Raw genomic sequence first — 16,969 nt, 5'->3', positions numbered from 1 at the left:
AATGTCAACCTTAATCATATGTGATATTTTCTATTACAAATCTCAAATTGTGGCGTACAGAGGCAAATAAATAAATGATGGGTCTTTGTCCCAAACATTATGGAGGACACTGTCGGTTTAAGGTGAGAGGGGAAAGATTTGATAGGAACCTGACAGGGAAAGTTTTCACACAGAAGACGACGGGTATATGGATTGAGTTGCAAGTGGAAGTATTTGGGGCAGTGACAATAACAACATTTGGATAGGTAGATGGACAGGAAAGGTTTAGGGGGATATGGGCAAATTACAGATAAATGGGACTAACTTAGATGAGGCATCGTGGTCAACTTGGACGAGTTGGGCTGGAGCTCTGTTTCTCTGCTGCATGACTCATTGAATCTAATTTACAAGAAATATACCATGATAGAACTTTAAGAGAATATATTGATACTGTATGTTTTTTTCAAATCACTTTTTTTAATGTTTAAGAAGGAACTGCAGATGCTGGAAAATCGAAGGTAGACAAAAATGCTGGAGAAACTCAGCGGGTGCAGCAGCATCTATGGAGCGAAGGAAATAGGCAACGTTTCGGGCCGAAACCCTTCTTCAGACTGGAGTTTCTCCAGCATTTTTGTGTACCTTCACTTTTTTTACTGGTTCTTTTCATTCAAATAATATTCCATGGGATTTCTACAATGCTGATGCTTTTACATCTGAACTTCTTTTTTCCTTCTCCCATTTCAGCTCAAATTAATATGAAAGGCTCCAGCCCAATAAAAAGCAGACTTAGATAGGATAGCCAGGCATTTTTTTTCCCCCTTGGTGGAAAAGTCAGACACTGGATGAAATACCTTTAAGGTGCGAGAGGAAAAATTAAAAAATTTGCAAGGCAATTTTTGTTTTTTTTTAATAAACACAGAGAGTGGTAGATACCTGGACCACACTGCCGGGGGAGGTGGTAGAAGCTAATATGACTGTAATGTTCAAGAGACAGGCATCAAAGCCCGGACAACCAGACTGCTAAACAGCTTCCTTCCACAGGCTGTGAGGCTGCTAAACAGTCACGCCACCTGATTCTGCTGCTTTTGCACTGACAATTTAATAACTGGCACTGAGTAATAACTCTGACACTGGCTCTGGCCACTTAAATCAGCTGCCCTGGACATTTTATGACTGTTTTTACTTGTATTTTAATGTTGCTGTTTTTACCTGCATTTTTTTTAAACTTTTCGTACTGTTTTATCAGGAACTGGATTGTTTTTTTATTGTTTTTATTTTATGCGTGAAATGTTTAAGTTTTATGTGCGATGTTCCGGTATTCCCTGGGAAACGGCTTCTCATTTTGCACTGTACAACTGTTGCTTTGCAAGATGACAGTAAAGGATGATGATGATGATGATGATGCATATGAGCAAGCAGGGAATAGACGGATACGGATCACGTACAGACAGTTGGGATTAGTTTAAAATTTCATCTTAATCAGCCCATAAATTTGTTGGCCTAAGGGCTTCTTCCTGTGCTGTACTGTTTCATGTTCTAGATTTCTCCTGCAATTTATTCAAAGTAAATGTCTTACCCACTTATACTACATTTCACATATAATTGAGAATTCTTATCACTTTGCAAACATAGTAGTTATCTACTTTATACTAAATTGCAAATATGTTTCTGTTTTTGGCCTGATGAATATTTTGTACTTGTATTTCCATTATTTATTTTTAAAATTATACTTCTCTTCTATAGTTATGTCTATTTTATTGGTCAGATATACAGTGATTGACACTACGATTTGTCAATTCAGTCCAAATTAGCCAAACACAGAACCAAAGACCCCTTTGGGGGCTCTTGAAGTTCCAAGCATCATTACTCCTCACCATGTTGAGTATCATAATTTTCCATATTTATTAAATTTCTTTACACCACAGCTGGAAGCCACATTGATGTATTGATTATAACAGAACAAGTAATCACAAAAAAATCCCAGTTAGCTTTTCTATATTCGATTAAATCCCTCCAGATTTACACACACCTAAACCTTACCAACCATCGCATGTTTGGGATTTGGAAAGAAAGAGAGAATGCACAATTTCCTCTCAGAAGCATTGGATGCGAAATTTGAACATGGGTCACTGGAGCTGTGAGGCAGCAGCACAACTAACTACATCACTGAACCTCTTTCAAAAAATAAATATAGGTACCTGTATAACAATTAAGCCAAATTACATTTAAAATTTTGCAACTGTTATCATAATATGAATCAATTTTACCTGATGACCACCATATCTATGAGCTAGAGAGATAGATCCAGGCAGAACTTTGGCACCACTAACAAATTGTATAAACTCCTTGGTCTTTGTTATGGACACATCCAAGTCCAAAAGGTCTTCCACAACTTCCTAATAAAAATAGAGTTAAGTATTACAGAGCAGTTATTGTGCTTTGTGTAATCAAGCTGGATTTTTCAGTTTACTGATTGCAAATTATTTTTTTTTAAATAGCTGTATTAAAAAAGGATGTAATGTTGTAAAACACTATGAACTTATGGAGCTGTAAGTGTGAATATATTGTATCACAACTGCTCATTGGTAGAAATTAACATGTATTGATAAGACATAGGAGCAGAATTAGGCCATTCAGCCCATCAACTCTACACCGCCATTCAATCATGGCTGATCTATTTTACCCTCTCAACCCCATTCCTACACTTTCTCCCTGTAACCTTTGACGCCAATCCTAATCATGGACCTATCAATCTCTGCCTTAAAAATAACCAATGTCTTAGCCTTCACAGCTGTCTGTGACCATGAATTCCACAGATATATCAGGCCCTGGCTAAATAAATTCCTCCTCGCCTCAATTTTGAAGGTACGTCCTTTTATTCTGAGGTTGCGCCCTCTGGTTCTAACCTCTTCCATTACTAGAAACATAGAAACATAGAAAATAGGTGCAGGAGTAGGTCATTCGGCCCTTCGAGCCTGCACCGCCATTCAATATGATCATGGCTGATCATCCAATTCAATATCCTGTACCTGCCTTCTCTCCATACCCCCTGATCCCTTTAGCCACAAGGGCCACATCTAACTCCCTCTTAAATATAGCCAATGAACTGGCCTCAACTACCTTCTGTGGCAGAGAATTCCAGAGATTCACCACTCTCTGTGTGAAAAATATTTACCTCAACTCGGTCCTAAAAGATTTCCCCTTTATCCTTAAACTGTGACCCCTTGTTCTGGACTTCCCCAACATCGGGAACAATCTTCCTGCATCTAGCCTGTCCAACCCCTTAAGAATTTTGTAAGTTTCTATAAGATCCCCCCTCAATCTTCTAAATTCTATCGATTACAAACCGAGTCTATCCAGTCTTTCTTCATATGAAAGTCCTGACATCCCAAGAATCAGTCTGGTGAACCTTCTTTGTACTCCCTCTATGGCAAGAATGTCTTTCCTCAGATTAGGAGACCAAGACTGTACGCAATACTCCAGGTGTGGTCTCACCAAGACCCTGTACAACTGCAGTAGAACCTCCCTGCTCCTATACTCAAATCCTTTTGCTATGAATGCTAACATACCATTCGCCTTCTTCACTGCCTGCTGCACCTGCATGCCTACTTTTAATGACTGGTGTACCATGACACCCAGGTCTCGTTGCATCTCCCCCTTTCCTAATCGGCCACCATTCAGATAATAATCTACTTTCCTGTTTTTGCCACCAAAGTGGATAACCTCACATTTATCCACATTATACTGCATCTGCCATGCATTTGCCCACTCACCCAGCCTATCCAAGTCACCTTGCAGCCTCCTAGCATCCTCCTCACAGCTAACACTGCCCCCCAGCTTTGTGTCATCCTCAAACTTGGAGATGTTGCATTCAATTCCCTCGTCCAAATCATTAATCATGAAATCGATAGACTGTTGTTAAGAGACAATAGTGTCTGGTTACTGCGGGGAGGTTGTGTAGAAACCTAGACTTTTTGGCAAGACAGCTTTTTTTTCCCCCAAAGTAACTTCAAAATAGCTCCCTTTCTCACCAATGGAAATTGCGTAATAACCAATTCAGCCCACATAATGCAAATAGTCGTCCTTAGTTCATCACTTGTCTTGTATTAAATTCACTGAACGGAAACACAAATTATAGCAGAACACAATTTGCTATTTGGTGATAAATTTGCTTTCAGGCATCCATTCCTCTTGACAAACTATAATTTATGCCACTAATTAGGTTGGAACTGAGATATTTGGCTCTCTAGATCTGGAATGGATATATAACTAGTAGTCTTTGCACTTAATTTTTATACTAGAAATGTGAACATTTGTGAACTGTCATACTGTGAAATTTAGCACCTTTTCTTTGTGTGAGACTGATGAATGTGACTGATTCTGTAACTGAAGAGCAGCTATACTCTGGCAGTGGAAACAATGTAAGCATACCTATGCTAGAATTTAAAAAAAAACACACATTTGGGATAGGTTTACTATTTATGAGAATTGAATCGGATTGTACTGTTGTGTGTTGTGTAAATGATGCTTAACATGATTCTGTAGTCTCTACCCATTGGGGCTGCATAGATTAATTTGCAAATATAGAAACATAGAAATTAGGTGCAGGAGTAGGCCATTTGGCCCTTCGAGCCTGCACCGCCATTCAATATGATCATGGCTGATCATCCAACTCAGTATCCCATACCTGCCTTCTCTCCATACCCTCTGATCCCCTTATCCACAAGGGCCACATCTAACTCCCTCTTAAATATAGCCAATGAACTGGCCTCGACTACCCTCTGTGGCAGAGAGTTCCAGAGATTCACCACTCTCTGTGTGAAAAAGGTTCTTCTCATCTCGGTTTTAAAAGATTTCCCCCTTATCCTTAAGCTGTGACCCCTTGTCCTGGACTTCCCCAACATCGGGAGCAATCTTCCTGCATCTAGCCTGTCCAACACCCTAAGAATTTTGTAAGTTTCTATAAGATCCCCTCTCAATCTTCTAAATTCTAGAGAGTATAAACCAAGTCTATCCAGTCTTTCTTCATAAGACAGTCCTGACATCCCAGGAATCAGTCTGGTGAACCATCTCTGCACTCCCTCAATGGCAATAATATCCTTCCTCAGATTTGGAGACCAAAACAGTACGCAATACTCCAGGTGTGGTCTCACCAAGACCCTGTACAACTGCAGTAGAACCTCCCTGCTCCTATACTCAAATCCTTTTGCTATGAAAGCTAATGTACCATTCGCTTTCTTCACTGCCTGCTGCACCTGCATGCCTACTTTCAATGACTGGTGTACCATGACACCCAGGTCTCGCTGCATCTCCCCTTTTTCGAGTCGGCCACCATTTAGATAATAGTCTGCTTTCCTGTTTTTGCCACCAAAATGGATAACTTCACATTTATCCACATTATACTGCATCTGCCAAACATTTGCCCACTCACCCAGCCTATCCAACTCACCTTGCAGTCTCCTAGCATCCTCCTCACAGCTAACACTGCCCCCCAGCTTAGTGTCATCCGCAAACCTGGAGATATTGCCTTCAATTCCCTCATCCAGATCATTAATATATATTGTAAATAGCTGGGGTCCCAGCACTGAGCCTTGCGGTACCCCACTAGTCACTGCCTGCCATTGTGAAAAGGACCCGTTTACTCCTACTCTTTGCTTCCTGTTTGCCAGCCAGTTCTCTATCCACATCAATACTGAACCCCCAATGCCGTGTGCTTTAAGTTTGTATCCTAATCTCTTATGTGGGACCTTGTCGAAAGCCTTCTGAAAGTCCAGATATAACACATCCACTGGTTCTCCCTTATCCATTCTACTAGTTACATCCTCGAAAAATTCTATAAGATTCGTCAGACATGATTTACCCTTCATAAATCCATGCTGACTTTGTCCAATGATTTCACCACTTTCCAAATGTGCTGCTATCCCATCTTTAATAACTGATTCTAGCAGTTTCCCCACTACCGACGTTAGACTAACTGGTCTGCAATTCCCCGTTTTCTCTCTCCCTCCCTTTTTAAAAAGTGGTGTTACATTAGCTACCCTCCAATCCTCAGGAACTACTCCAGAATCTAAAGAGTTTTGAAAAATTATCACTAATGCATCCACTATTCCTGGGGCTATTAGAAACATCCTTGCCATGTTCACTCTATCTAGGCCTTTCATTATCTTGCAGATTTCAATGAGAAACCCCCTCATCCTTCTAGAGCTGGCGAGCACAAGCTTAGAACCTTCAAATGCTCCTCATTGGTTAACCCAATCATCCCCAGGATTTTTCTTGTGAACCTCCTCAGTTTAGTTTAGTTTCATTTAGAGATACAGCTTGGAAACAGGCCCTTATGCCTATAGAGTCAGCACCGACCAGCTAGAAACTGCCCATACACTAGTTCTATCCAACACATTCGGGAAAATTGACAAAAGCCAAGTAACCTACAAAACCTACACGTCTTTGGAATGTGGGAAAAACCCACTGTCGGCAACCAGAGAAAACCCACACGATCACAGAGAGAATGTTCAAACTCAGTACAGACAGTACCCGAGATCAGGATTGGACCCAGGACTCCGGCGCTGTGAGGCAGTAGCTCTAATTCTACGCCACTGAGCTGCCCCCATGGACCTGGACCTGGACCCTCGCCAAAGCAGCACATCTTTCCTCAGATATGGAGTCGAAAACTGTTCACAATATTCCAAATGTGGCCTCACGAGCACCTGATAAATCCTCAGCATTATATCCTTGCTTTTATATTCTAGCCTCGAAATGAATGCTAACTTTGCATTCCTTACCCACTGACTCGACTTGCAAATTAACCGTTTGGGAATGCTACACAAGCACTCTCAAGTCCCGTTGCACCTTCAAATGTTGAATCCTCTCCCCATTTAGAAAGTAGTCTACAACTTATTCCTTCTACCAAAGTACATGACCATACACTCTGTTGTGCTGCATTCCATTTGTCACTATCTGTGCCCACTATCCCAACCTGTCCAGGTCCTTCTGCAGAGTTCCTGCTTTCTCAACACTACCTGCCCCTCCACCTATCTCCCATATCATATCATCCATAAACTTGGGTCACAAACTGCCAATTCCCTCATCCAGATCATTAACATAAAATGAAAAGTAGCAGACCCAACATCAACCTCTGAAGCTCACTGCTGGTCAACAGCAGCCAACCAGAAAAGACTCCCTCTATACACACTCTTTGCCTTCTGCCAATCAGCCAATCTACTATCGATACTCGTACCTTGCCTCTAATACCATGGTCTCTTATCTTGTTTAGCAGCCTTACCTTGTAAAAGTCCTTCTGAAAATCCAAGTAAACAACATCCACCAACTTTCCTTTGTCTATTCTGCTTGTTACCTCCTCAAAAATCTCCAACAGATTTGTCAGGCAAGACCTCCCCTTAACAAAACCATGCTGACTTATAATATATGATGCAAGTTTGCTTTCAATGGAGTGCAATCATTTATATTAATGTTTAGCCCATTTTTCATTCAATTGTACTCTAATGTAAATATGTAGTAAGTTTTAGCTGAATGAAATTTCAGCTGAAGCAGACATATTTTCAGATCCAACTCAAGCATAATCATATGACTATATGGCATGGAAACAGACCCTCCAGCCCAACTCTGGATGAGAGTTTAAAACAAGTAGTCAGATTTGCAACGCAAAAAGTAATATGACCTTCAGATATCGTCCTCCTAAGAATGAGATAATTGGATATTTCAGCACCATTTATTTCATATGGGTCTAGAATCAACCGTTCTTTTATTTCATCAAAGAAGACAAATTGAAAAATCTGTAGCCTCCCTTTGATCTGGTATTTTGTTGGTTCACATGCTTGATCAATGGTGTTTTATCATTAATGTTTTATTATTATTAATGTTTAGTGTTTTCTAAGTCATTCGTAACTGTCACTGTATGTCATGCTGTTACTTGTGGGCGGAGCACCAAGGCAAATTCCTTGTATGTGAATACTTGGCCAATAAACTTACTTACTTACTAACTTACAAAACAAAATTGTTAGCATTATGTCAGCCCAGAGTATTAAGGGAATGGGAACAAAGTCATATAAAGTCTGTAACCGCAATGCCATAATGCTGTGCACTCTGGTATTTTTCTCCCTGCACCACCTGTATACTTGTGTATGGCTCGATTGTACTCATGTCTTGCATGATTTGAGTGGATAGCACATAAACAAAGCTTTCGACTGAATCGCAGTGTACGCGACAATAATAAACCAATACCAATAAATGGAATGAACTATGGTCTAATTGAATGACAGAACAGGTCAAAAGATAAATGGCTAAATCCTGTTCCCATGATCTCAGCAAAGTTGGTAAACAAGACATGAGCCAGCTTAGAAAAGGGGAGAGCTGGATCACATCATCACAATTCTTAAATCGCATCACTTTTATGTATATTGATGCTCAATTAAAATAATACAAATTTAATACAGAACCAATGACAATGTAAGCGTTCGTTTAATCTACTTAACAACAATTTTTTGATAAAGATACACAAAAAGACTATGACGAACTAATCCAACCTTTGATACTGCTGCCAGTGTAACCGCAGACTTGAAGGGTGTTGGCTGAATCGCAGAAAAAATACAATCTCTTACTTGACGTACATAATTTTGTTTGATAGAATCAAGTGGGAAAGAGTCTGTAATAAAAATAAAAGTTAATTTTCAAAATAAATATCAAAATGCCAGAATATTTCTAAGATTAAATATTATATTGGTTAGAAAAACTGATTTCAACAGAGCAAGTTCTTTCCTGATCTTGCAAATGAACAATAGTTAAAACTGCAGCTTCTCCAAGTGAATGCATTTTTTTTCCAGTTTGTTCATTGATTGGGGAAAAAAACAGAATAAAGATGGGTAAAAAGAACAAGTGAGAAAGAGGAAGAGAAGTTACAAGAGAAAGGAGGGAAAGTGAGCTAAGGAAATGGGCAGAGAGGGTAATATATAGGGGAGAGTGTAGAGAAAGAAAGGGGAAAGCATGTAAAGAGAATTGAGAATCCCAGTGAAGAAGAGGGAAGGTCAATGTACTTTAGTTAAAATAAATAATTCTCACATATATTAATATACTATGGGTATAACAAAGAAATAAAAAGTTTGTAAAGATAGCTACCTATAAATACTAAACTACTTCTACAGGCCACATTGGTTCCACATGCGATTTTGCCCAAATCCTCAGAAATAACATGACACAGTATGGCTGGAAACAACATTCCATTAAAACCAAACTCCATTTGATTCCCAGTAGTGGGAATGAGAATGTTCACCGTGCTAGAAATTTTGTAGGTGCTGAGAAGGAGAAAGTGCTTCCTCAACAAAACAACTTATCCACAAAAATCAATGACAAGAACGAACAAATTGTGCAATTTCTGGAGATGCAAGGCAAATACCACAGCGTTTGCCCAGGAACTGTAGACAGGATTTATCACCCACACAGATGCGTTAATAATTGCTGGAGTAAGTTGTGTTCGCAGTCAAAGTTAAACTAAATTATAATTACAAATATGAGTTGAAATCTGTTCCGATTCCTTGGATGCAGAGGTTTGTCATACAAGGATGGATTAAGCATTTATGGCCTGTACTCTCGAATTTGAAAAAGATTATCTAATTGAAATGTACAAATGTGGAAATATCTACACCAGAGGAATTACAGCAGTTCAAAAAGACAGGTCGCCTTAACCTTCGACAGGACAGTTTGCGATGGGCTATAAATAAGTCTTGTCGATACTGCCCAGATCCTAAAAATGGAATTAAAAGACCAGATGCACAGCTGACATTTCCTCTGGCCAGAGTGCCTAAAATAAGGGCTGCAGTCTCAAGATAAAAACATCTTATGGAACGGTGATGATAAAACCCAGAGGGTTTTGAATCTTTGGAATTTATTACCTGAGAGCTGTGAAGGATTTGTTGTTGATTATATTTAAAGGAGATATGTTTGTATATTAATGAAGAACAATTTGTAGACTTGTACCGATCCAATGGTAAATGGACTATCTGATTATATAGCATTGTACTTAAAAAAAAAAAAAAAGGACACATTCATTATTTTGCCCAGTTGGAGCTATATAAAATGTTGGTTAAGCCACACTTTGAATATTGTATGCCAATTTGGTGTTGGAAACAGGAAGGATGTGAATTTTAGAGAGGGTGCAGTATTGAAGTTCACCAGATGTTGCCTGGTGTGAGAGTAATAGTTAACTCAATTGTACTATTACCATAAAATCTTTTATTTTCTCCCACCCTCCACAAAGCCTCTCCCCTCCCTACCTCCCTCCTCTCCCTCTATCCCCTTCTCCCCTTATCAACCCTTCTCTAAGATGGCGGACTGCGGGGGTGATGCGCCGTTCATAGTTGATCATCCAGAATGAGTCCTTTCTCCCTTTTTATTTTTATTTTAGTCCTGTCCGTGGGAACTTTTAATGAGAGCTATCTTCTCCAACTGGGGGGGGGGGGGGGGGTGAAGGGGGAAACTGTTTTGATCCCAGTCCTACCTGGTCAGAGATGCGGTTTTCACCGGGTCGCTTCTTCGTCCTCTCTGTGCGCACATTATCATCGAGCTGGAGCAGCGCTGGAGCGACGATTTCCATGCCCAAGATTACAGCTTCGCCGGCGGTGCAGATGCTGGGACACCAACACCAGCAGGAGTGGGCGATGGCTTACGTTCGCCTCGTGACCTAAGCTCCGGGGCACAGGGATCTTCGACTGCCTCCATCGCTGAGCTGCGACTGCAGAGCGTCCAGCCGCGGGCGGGTAAAAAGGATTTCAACACCCCGGCCTGGTGTAATGTACCAGTGTCAGCTGGTCAGCGGCGGACCTGGTGGGTCAAAAGGGCCTGTTTCTGCACTATCTCTAAACTAAATTAAAACCGACGATTTTGGAGGAAACCCATGCAGGTCACGGGGAGAACATTCACGAACGCCGTACAGACAGCGCCCGAGTCAGGATCTAACCCGTCTGGCGCTGAGGCCACATATAAGGTAGCGACTCTACCGCTGCGGGACTATGATCGCCTCCAGCCTTCTGTGGCAGAGAATTCCCTCACAGTGAATCTCTGTGGGGGGGAAAAGTTTTTGTTGATTTCTATAGTCCTAAATGTTCTGTGTCTTTTTTTTTTCTTTGTGACCCCTGGTTTTGTTCCCCCAACATTGTTGACATTTGGTCTGTTCTATACATCCTAATCAAACCCGTAAAGCACTTTGGTTAAATACTATATTTGTCGAAAAGTGCTATATAATAAAGAAAAAAATATTATTAATCAAGGAATGCAGCACTATTGGTGAGATTCCATTTTGCATTCTTATTTATTCAGTAGCAAGCAGGAACAAGGAACCTGATGATCTACCCCAATTCTAATTCTTAACCTATTAAATTACGCGGCCAATTTTCCTGGAAAAAGAGCTTTAATGAATTCATTAGATATTCTGTTTTATTGAAGTTGGTAGGTGAAAGCATTAACCAGAATAATAGATAACTCAATTGTACTATTACCATAAAATCTTTTGTGTCCGTCTATTAGAGTCAACAAAGCCTTGATTTAACATAGAAACATAGAAATTAGGCGCAGGAGTAGGCCATTCAACTCTTCGAGCCTGCACCGCCATTCAATATGATCATGGTGATCATCCAACTCAGAGTACCCGTTCCTGCTTTCTCTCCATACCCCTTGATTCCCCTTAGCCCAAGGGCTATATCCAACTCCCTCTTAAATACAGCCAATGAATTTTATTCAAATTTTTTCTGTTGAAGTTTAGTTTAGAGATACACGCCCACCGTGTCCAAACAACCATCTTCTCATCTCGGTTTTAAAAAATTCCTGCCCCCACTTGCGACAATTTTTGACCCCTTGTCCAAGCCAATTAACCTACAAACCTGTACAATCTTAGTGCATCTAGCCTGTCCAACCCCTTAAAAATGTTGTAAGTTTCTATAAGATCCCCTCTCAATCTCCTAAATTCTAGAGAGTATAAACCAAGTCTATCCAGTCTTTCTTCATAAGACAGTCCTGACATCACAGGAATCAGTCAGGTGAACAGTCTCTGCACTCCCTCTATGGCTCCTTCCTCAGTTTGGAGAAAATACGCAATGTCCAGGTGGGTCTCACGAAGATCGCTGGTCAGCGCTGCACCTAGTGGGTCCCTGGGCCTGTTTCCAAACTGTTTCTAAATGAAAGCTAAAACCGACGATTTTGGAGAAAACCTGCCAGGCTGCACCTGCATGCATACCTTCAATGACATGTACATGACACCCCGTAGTCAGGATGCATCTCCCCCTCTCCGGCGCTGTACTCGCCATTTAAGGTATAATCTACCGCTGCCACCGTTTCGCCACCAAAATGGATAACTGTGGCAGAGAATTCCCAAATTACAACTCTCTGGGTGAAAAATTTTTCCCACTCAGTCCAAATGACCTATCCAAAACTGTCCCCTGGTTCTGGACCTTGCAGTCTCCTAGCATCCTCCTCACAGCTAACACTGCCCCCCCTTTAATCATTTCATAAACTTGGATATATATTTCCTTCAGATCCCTCATCAGAGAAAAATAATCTTCATATGTGCAACTATTTGGGGATCCCATTTTGGAGTGGGCATCAGTAGCCACTAGTTACTGCCTGCCATGATGAAGGGACCCGTTGTATTTCTGTTACTCTTTGCTTAATTTCAAAAGCCAGTAAAATGTGCTATCAATACTGAACCGCCAAATTTAAACTTGAGGCAATATTACATTATTAAATTGGGCTCACGAAGGAAGCTGCCAATTTATCCGGAAAAAAAAAATGTCAGATGTGGAATACTGGTGAAAACAGCCCGACAGAAACTACTAAACTTTTCTCAACAATTATCAATGTACTCTCCACCTTTGGTGATGTTTTCCACCAAAGTAGCAATGTTACAAAACTTACCTTCAGCGGCGCTGCAGTTCTGCCACTGGCCGTGTGCGCGACTTTGACGCCTTTGAGGGGGGCGGGATTATAATTGAGTTTTCTACTGCCTGTCAGAGGCGGATTTCCTCTGGCTGCTAGCTGCTGAAGAATAATCGATCCGACTTCCATTCCGGATTTTTTTTTTTAATCGTGAGACAATTTAATAATTTGATTAAAATAAAAAGCGACTTCTAATGCCCTCAACGTGACGGATCGCAAGAACGGGACAAAACAAAGGGTAAGTCGTTTATTTTACATATAAGCTTGCTTCTTGGGATGGCTTTATTCTAATTTTACGTTGTGAAAATGTGATTTGAGCCCCATACGAACCGGCAGTGTTTTTCCTGCCGATATGTGGTTCAAATTCACCGCAAATACAACGTTCCAATCGATCGCGTTCCAGAAAAACCCACTCGCAAGATGATTTAAAAGCTTGGACAATCATGTCATTAGAGCATTTAAATCGTCTATATTTTGTGTTATTGTCTAATGTCTACCCATAGTCAATATTTTTATACTAAATATCAGTTTAAGTCCCATGTATTGTGAAAAAAAAAAAAAATGTGATTATATTGAGTGGATGTTTCCATATTAATTTATGGGAATTAAACATCAAATTCCTTCCATCTGGCATCTGAATTCATAGTGAGATTTAAAATTCATTTTATATTGTGAATTCTTGTGTGAATGGGATTAGTTTGTTATTTGGATACTTAGGCTATTTAAAAAAATTATCCTTTTCTTAAGAAATGGAATCTACAGGACATTCTTAATGGGAAAGTAATGGGCAGAAAGGCATGTCATGCGTCAAGTCAAGTCAAGTCAAGTCAAGTCAAGTCAAGTTTATTTGTCACATACACATACGAGATGTGCAGTGAAATGAAAGTGGCAATGCTCACGGAACAACAAAACAACCAAACAAATTCTAAACACAATCACACATATTATTTTACGTAATAAATAATAGAAGGAAAAACGTTCTGTACAGTTAGTCCCTGGTGAGAAAGGCGTTTACAGTCCGAATTGCCTCTGGGAAGAAACTCCTTCTCAACCTCTCCGTTCTCACTGCATGGCAACGGAGGCGTTTGCCTGACCGCAGCGGCTGGAACAGACTGTTGCAGGGGTGGAAGAGGTCTCTCATGATTTTATTTGCTCTGGAGTTGCACCTCTTGTTGTATAGTTCCTGCAGGGGGGTGAGTGAAGTTCCCATAGTGCGTTCGGCCGAACGCACTACTCTCTGCAGAGCCTTCTTGTCCTTGGCAGAGCAATTCCCGAACCAGATTGTAATGTTCCCGGACAAGATGCTTTCCACCGCTGCTGCGTAGAAGCACTGGAGGATCCTCAGAGACACTCTGAATTTCCGCAATTGCCTGAGGTGGTAAAGGCGCTGCCTTGCCTTACTCACGAGTGCTGAGGCGTGTGATGTCCATGTCATATCCTCGGAGATATGGACCCCCAGATATTTAAAACAGTTCACCCTATCCACAGGATCCCCATTTTATACTCAATGGAGTGTACGTCCTCGGATGATGTGCCCTCCTAAAGTCCATGATCAGCTCCTTCGTTTTTTTGATGTTCAAGAGGAGGCTGTTCTCCTGGCACCAGAGTGCCAGATCAGCCACCTCCTCCCGGTAGGCCCTCTCATCATTGTCTGAGATCAGGCCCACCACCACAGTGTCATCAGCAAACTTAATTATTGAATTGGAGCTGAACCTAGCCACACAGTCATGTGTGTACAGAGAGTACAATAGGGGGCTGAGGACGCAACCCTGGGGCGATCCTGTGCTCAGGGTGAGGGACTTTGATGTATTCCCTCCCATCTTGACTACCTGGGGCCTGGCGGTGAGAAAGTCCAGGACCCAGGCACACAGGGAGGTGTTGAGCCCCAATTCCAGTAGCTTCCCGGCCAGTCTGGTGGGGACTATCGTGTTGAAGGCTGAACTGTAGTCTATGAACAGCATCCTCACGTAGCCCCCCTTCTGGCTGTCCAGATGGGAGAGAGCGGTGTGCAAGACCTGGGAGACCGCATCGTCCGTGGACCTGTTCGGACGGTATGCAAACTGCAACGGGTCCATGTTCCGAGGGAGGAAGGCGCAGATGTGATTCTTCACCAGCCTCTCGAAGCATTTCATGACTACCGAGGTAAGGGCCACCGGACGGTAGTCATTCAGGCAGGCTGGGGAGGCATTTTTTGGTACCGGTACGATGATGGATTTTTTGAAGCAGGCAGGGACCACGGACTTGTCCAGGGAGAGGTTGAATAATGTAGTGAGCACTGGAGCTAGCTGCGTAGCACAGGACTTGAGTACTCGCCCCGGGATGCCATCGGGGCCTGCAGCTTTTCTTGTGTTCACCCGTGTCAGTGCCCTCCTCACGTCGTGCTCGGACAGCGAGAATGTGTGCATATGTGTGCGTGGTTTGAAGAGCAAAAACTTATAGTTGAGGAAAATCAGAGTTGCTTATTGGTTACAATCTGAGGAGTATGATGATGCTGCTGATTATGATATGCCAATGTACCAGCTAGTAACTGATCTTCATAAAGACTTGGTCTATTGCTAAAAATTGTAATTTATTTACCTATCTGTTATGGATTTACAGCATATAATATAATGATATTAAAGTTCTGATCTTGAGAATATCACATTTTTCAATTTTCAAGGCAGTCTGGGTGTTTATTACTATTTCCGTCACAACGGTCAATTTTGTAATTGACTACAATTAGGTAATTAACTAATTATATGCTTTAATTTCAGGTCATCCAAGTAAGATGTTTTATATTTGTTTCAGAATGCTTCAATCTATAATAACTGAAAATTTCACACAGTTCTCTTAATTTTTAAGAAATTTATGGGCTTTTGACTGTCCTCGATCAGAGCTTTTGTGTTAAGTCAATGCAAAAGCAATAAGGAACAATATGATAATTTCCGAGTATGAAAATGGCCATAACTTGTTTAATACTGAAGATATGAAAGTGAATTTGGTGTCAAATTAAACTTATTTCTATGCTTTATCTGATGGGATAAATTGCAGACTTGATTTTTTAAATCTCAAAATGTTGTAACATTGCAAACCAAAGGAGGGGCAATACAAAATGAGGTTAGTGTTGTTATTGTCTTAATCACTTAAGGCTAAAACATAACTTAGTCGGTTTTAATATTCATACTATATCCGTGGAAAATTATAAACTTTACCTATTAACTTTTGGGAAGTTAAATTCCATCCATCCATGGATGACCTTTTATAATTAACCTTACTGTAACCCAAAGTATCATCGCCATTAATCGAATAAAAATTAGTATCAATCGAATTGCATTCAGGCTCAGCAGCAGCTTTGTAGTTTGTTATTTCTCCTCGAGAAAAAATCCCAAAGGTCGGTTCCCAAATCAACCACAGAAGCATTATTCTCATGATATCAAGTTTAAGTATTGTCCCAGTCAAGAGTCCTCTGTACAGCCATCAGTCTCGTTTTAGCAAAGATCCAACATACACCATGAACCGTGCGTGTCTGGACAAGATGTGGTAGCCGGGTGAAATAATTCCATACACAGCGGTGCGATTTTTTTTTCTCTGGAGAAGATCAAGGAAACATAACCATTATTTAAAACCAACATCTACAGATCTACAGATCCTTCCTACACATTTTATATTTGCACTTCCTTCGCCACGAAATTCCAGAAGGTGTCTTGATTCCATTAAGTATTAAGCATCAGCACGGCTTGTCACAAAAACACTGGTTTGCAAATAAAATACGATTTTACACTTATTCGATAAGAAACACAGCAAAACAGCTGGCAGTGACAACAGAAAGAAAGCTCCGTGCAAAAACTCCAAGTGACCTGCTGGACCAGAATAATTTCCGGGTGAAACATGTTAATTTTTTTTTACCATAAAATATAATTAGCTCCTCTTTTATTTATTTGTTTATTGATTTATTTAAAATCGACGGTTTTTATTCCATCCAGGGTTGTTGCACACGCCCGGTGTTGATTAGAATAAATTAAAACGCCGGGCGTGGTTTGCACGAACCCGCTCTATCTTTGCTCCCAAGCGCCTT

At 40.9% G+C, this 16,969-nt stretch overlaps 1 protein-coding gene across 4 annotated transcripts in view; it reads right to left on the bottom strand.

Moving 5' to 3' along the window:
• LOC129707203 (protein adenylyltransferase SelO-like) overlaps positions 1-16,777 on the bottom strand; it is a 78,389-nt gene extending 61,612 nt beyond the window's left edge. For 3 of the 4 annotated variants that reach the window (XM_055652057.1, XM_055652048.1, XM_055652042.1), the window contains exons 1-3: positions 16,107-16,777; positions 8,520-8,638; positions 2,247-2,375 (exon numbers count right to left, since the gene is read on the bottom strand). In XM_055652057.1, coding sequence (XP_055508032.1) covers positions 2,247-2,375; positions 8,520-8,638; positions 16,107-16,323 — 465 coding nt within the window. In that variant the 5' untranslated portion in view covers positions 16,324-16,777. The remainder of the gene's footprint in view (positions 1-2,246; positions 2,376-8,519; positions 8,639-16,106) is intronic. The other variant, XM_055652033.1, reaches the window with a different exon arrangement.
• Positions 16,778-16,969: the final 192 nt, after the last annotated feature.

Source organism: Leucoraja erinacea, chromosome 2, assembly GCF_028641065.1.
Source record: "Leucoraja erinacea ecotype New England chromosome 2, Leri_hhj_1, whole genome shotgun sequence".
NCBI lineage: Eukaryota > Metazoa > Chordata > Chondrichthyes > Rajiformes > Rajidae > Leucoraja > Leucoraja erinaceus.
Note: the sequence above shows the minus strand (reverse complement) of the source record. Positions and strands in the feature narration are given on the sequence as shown.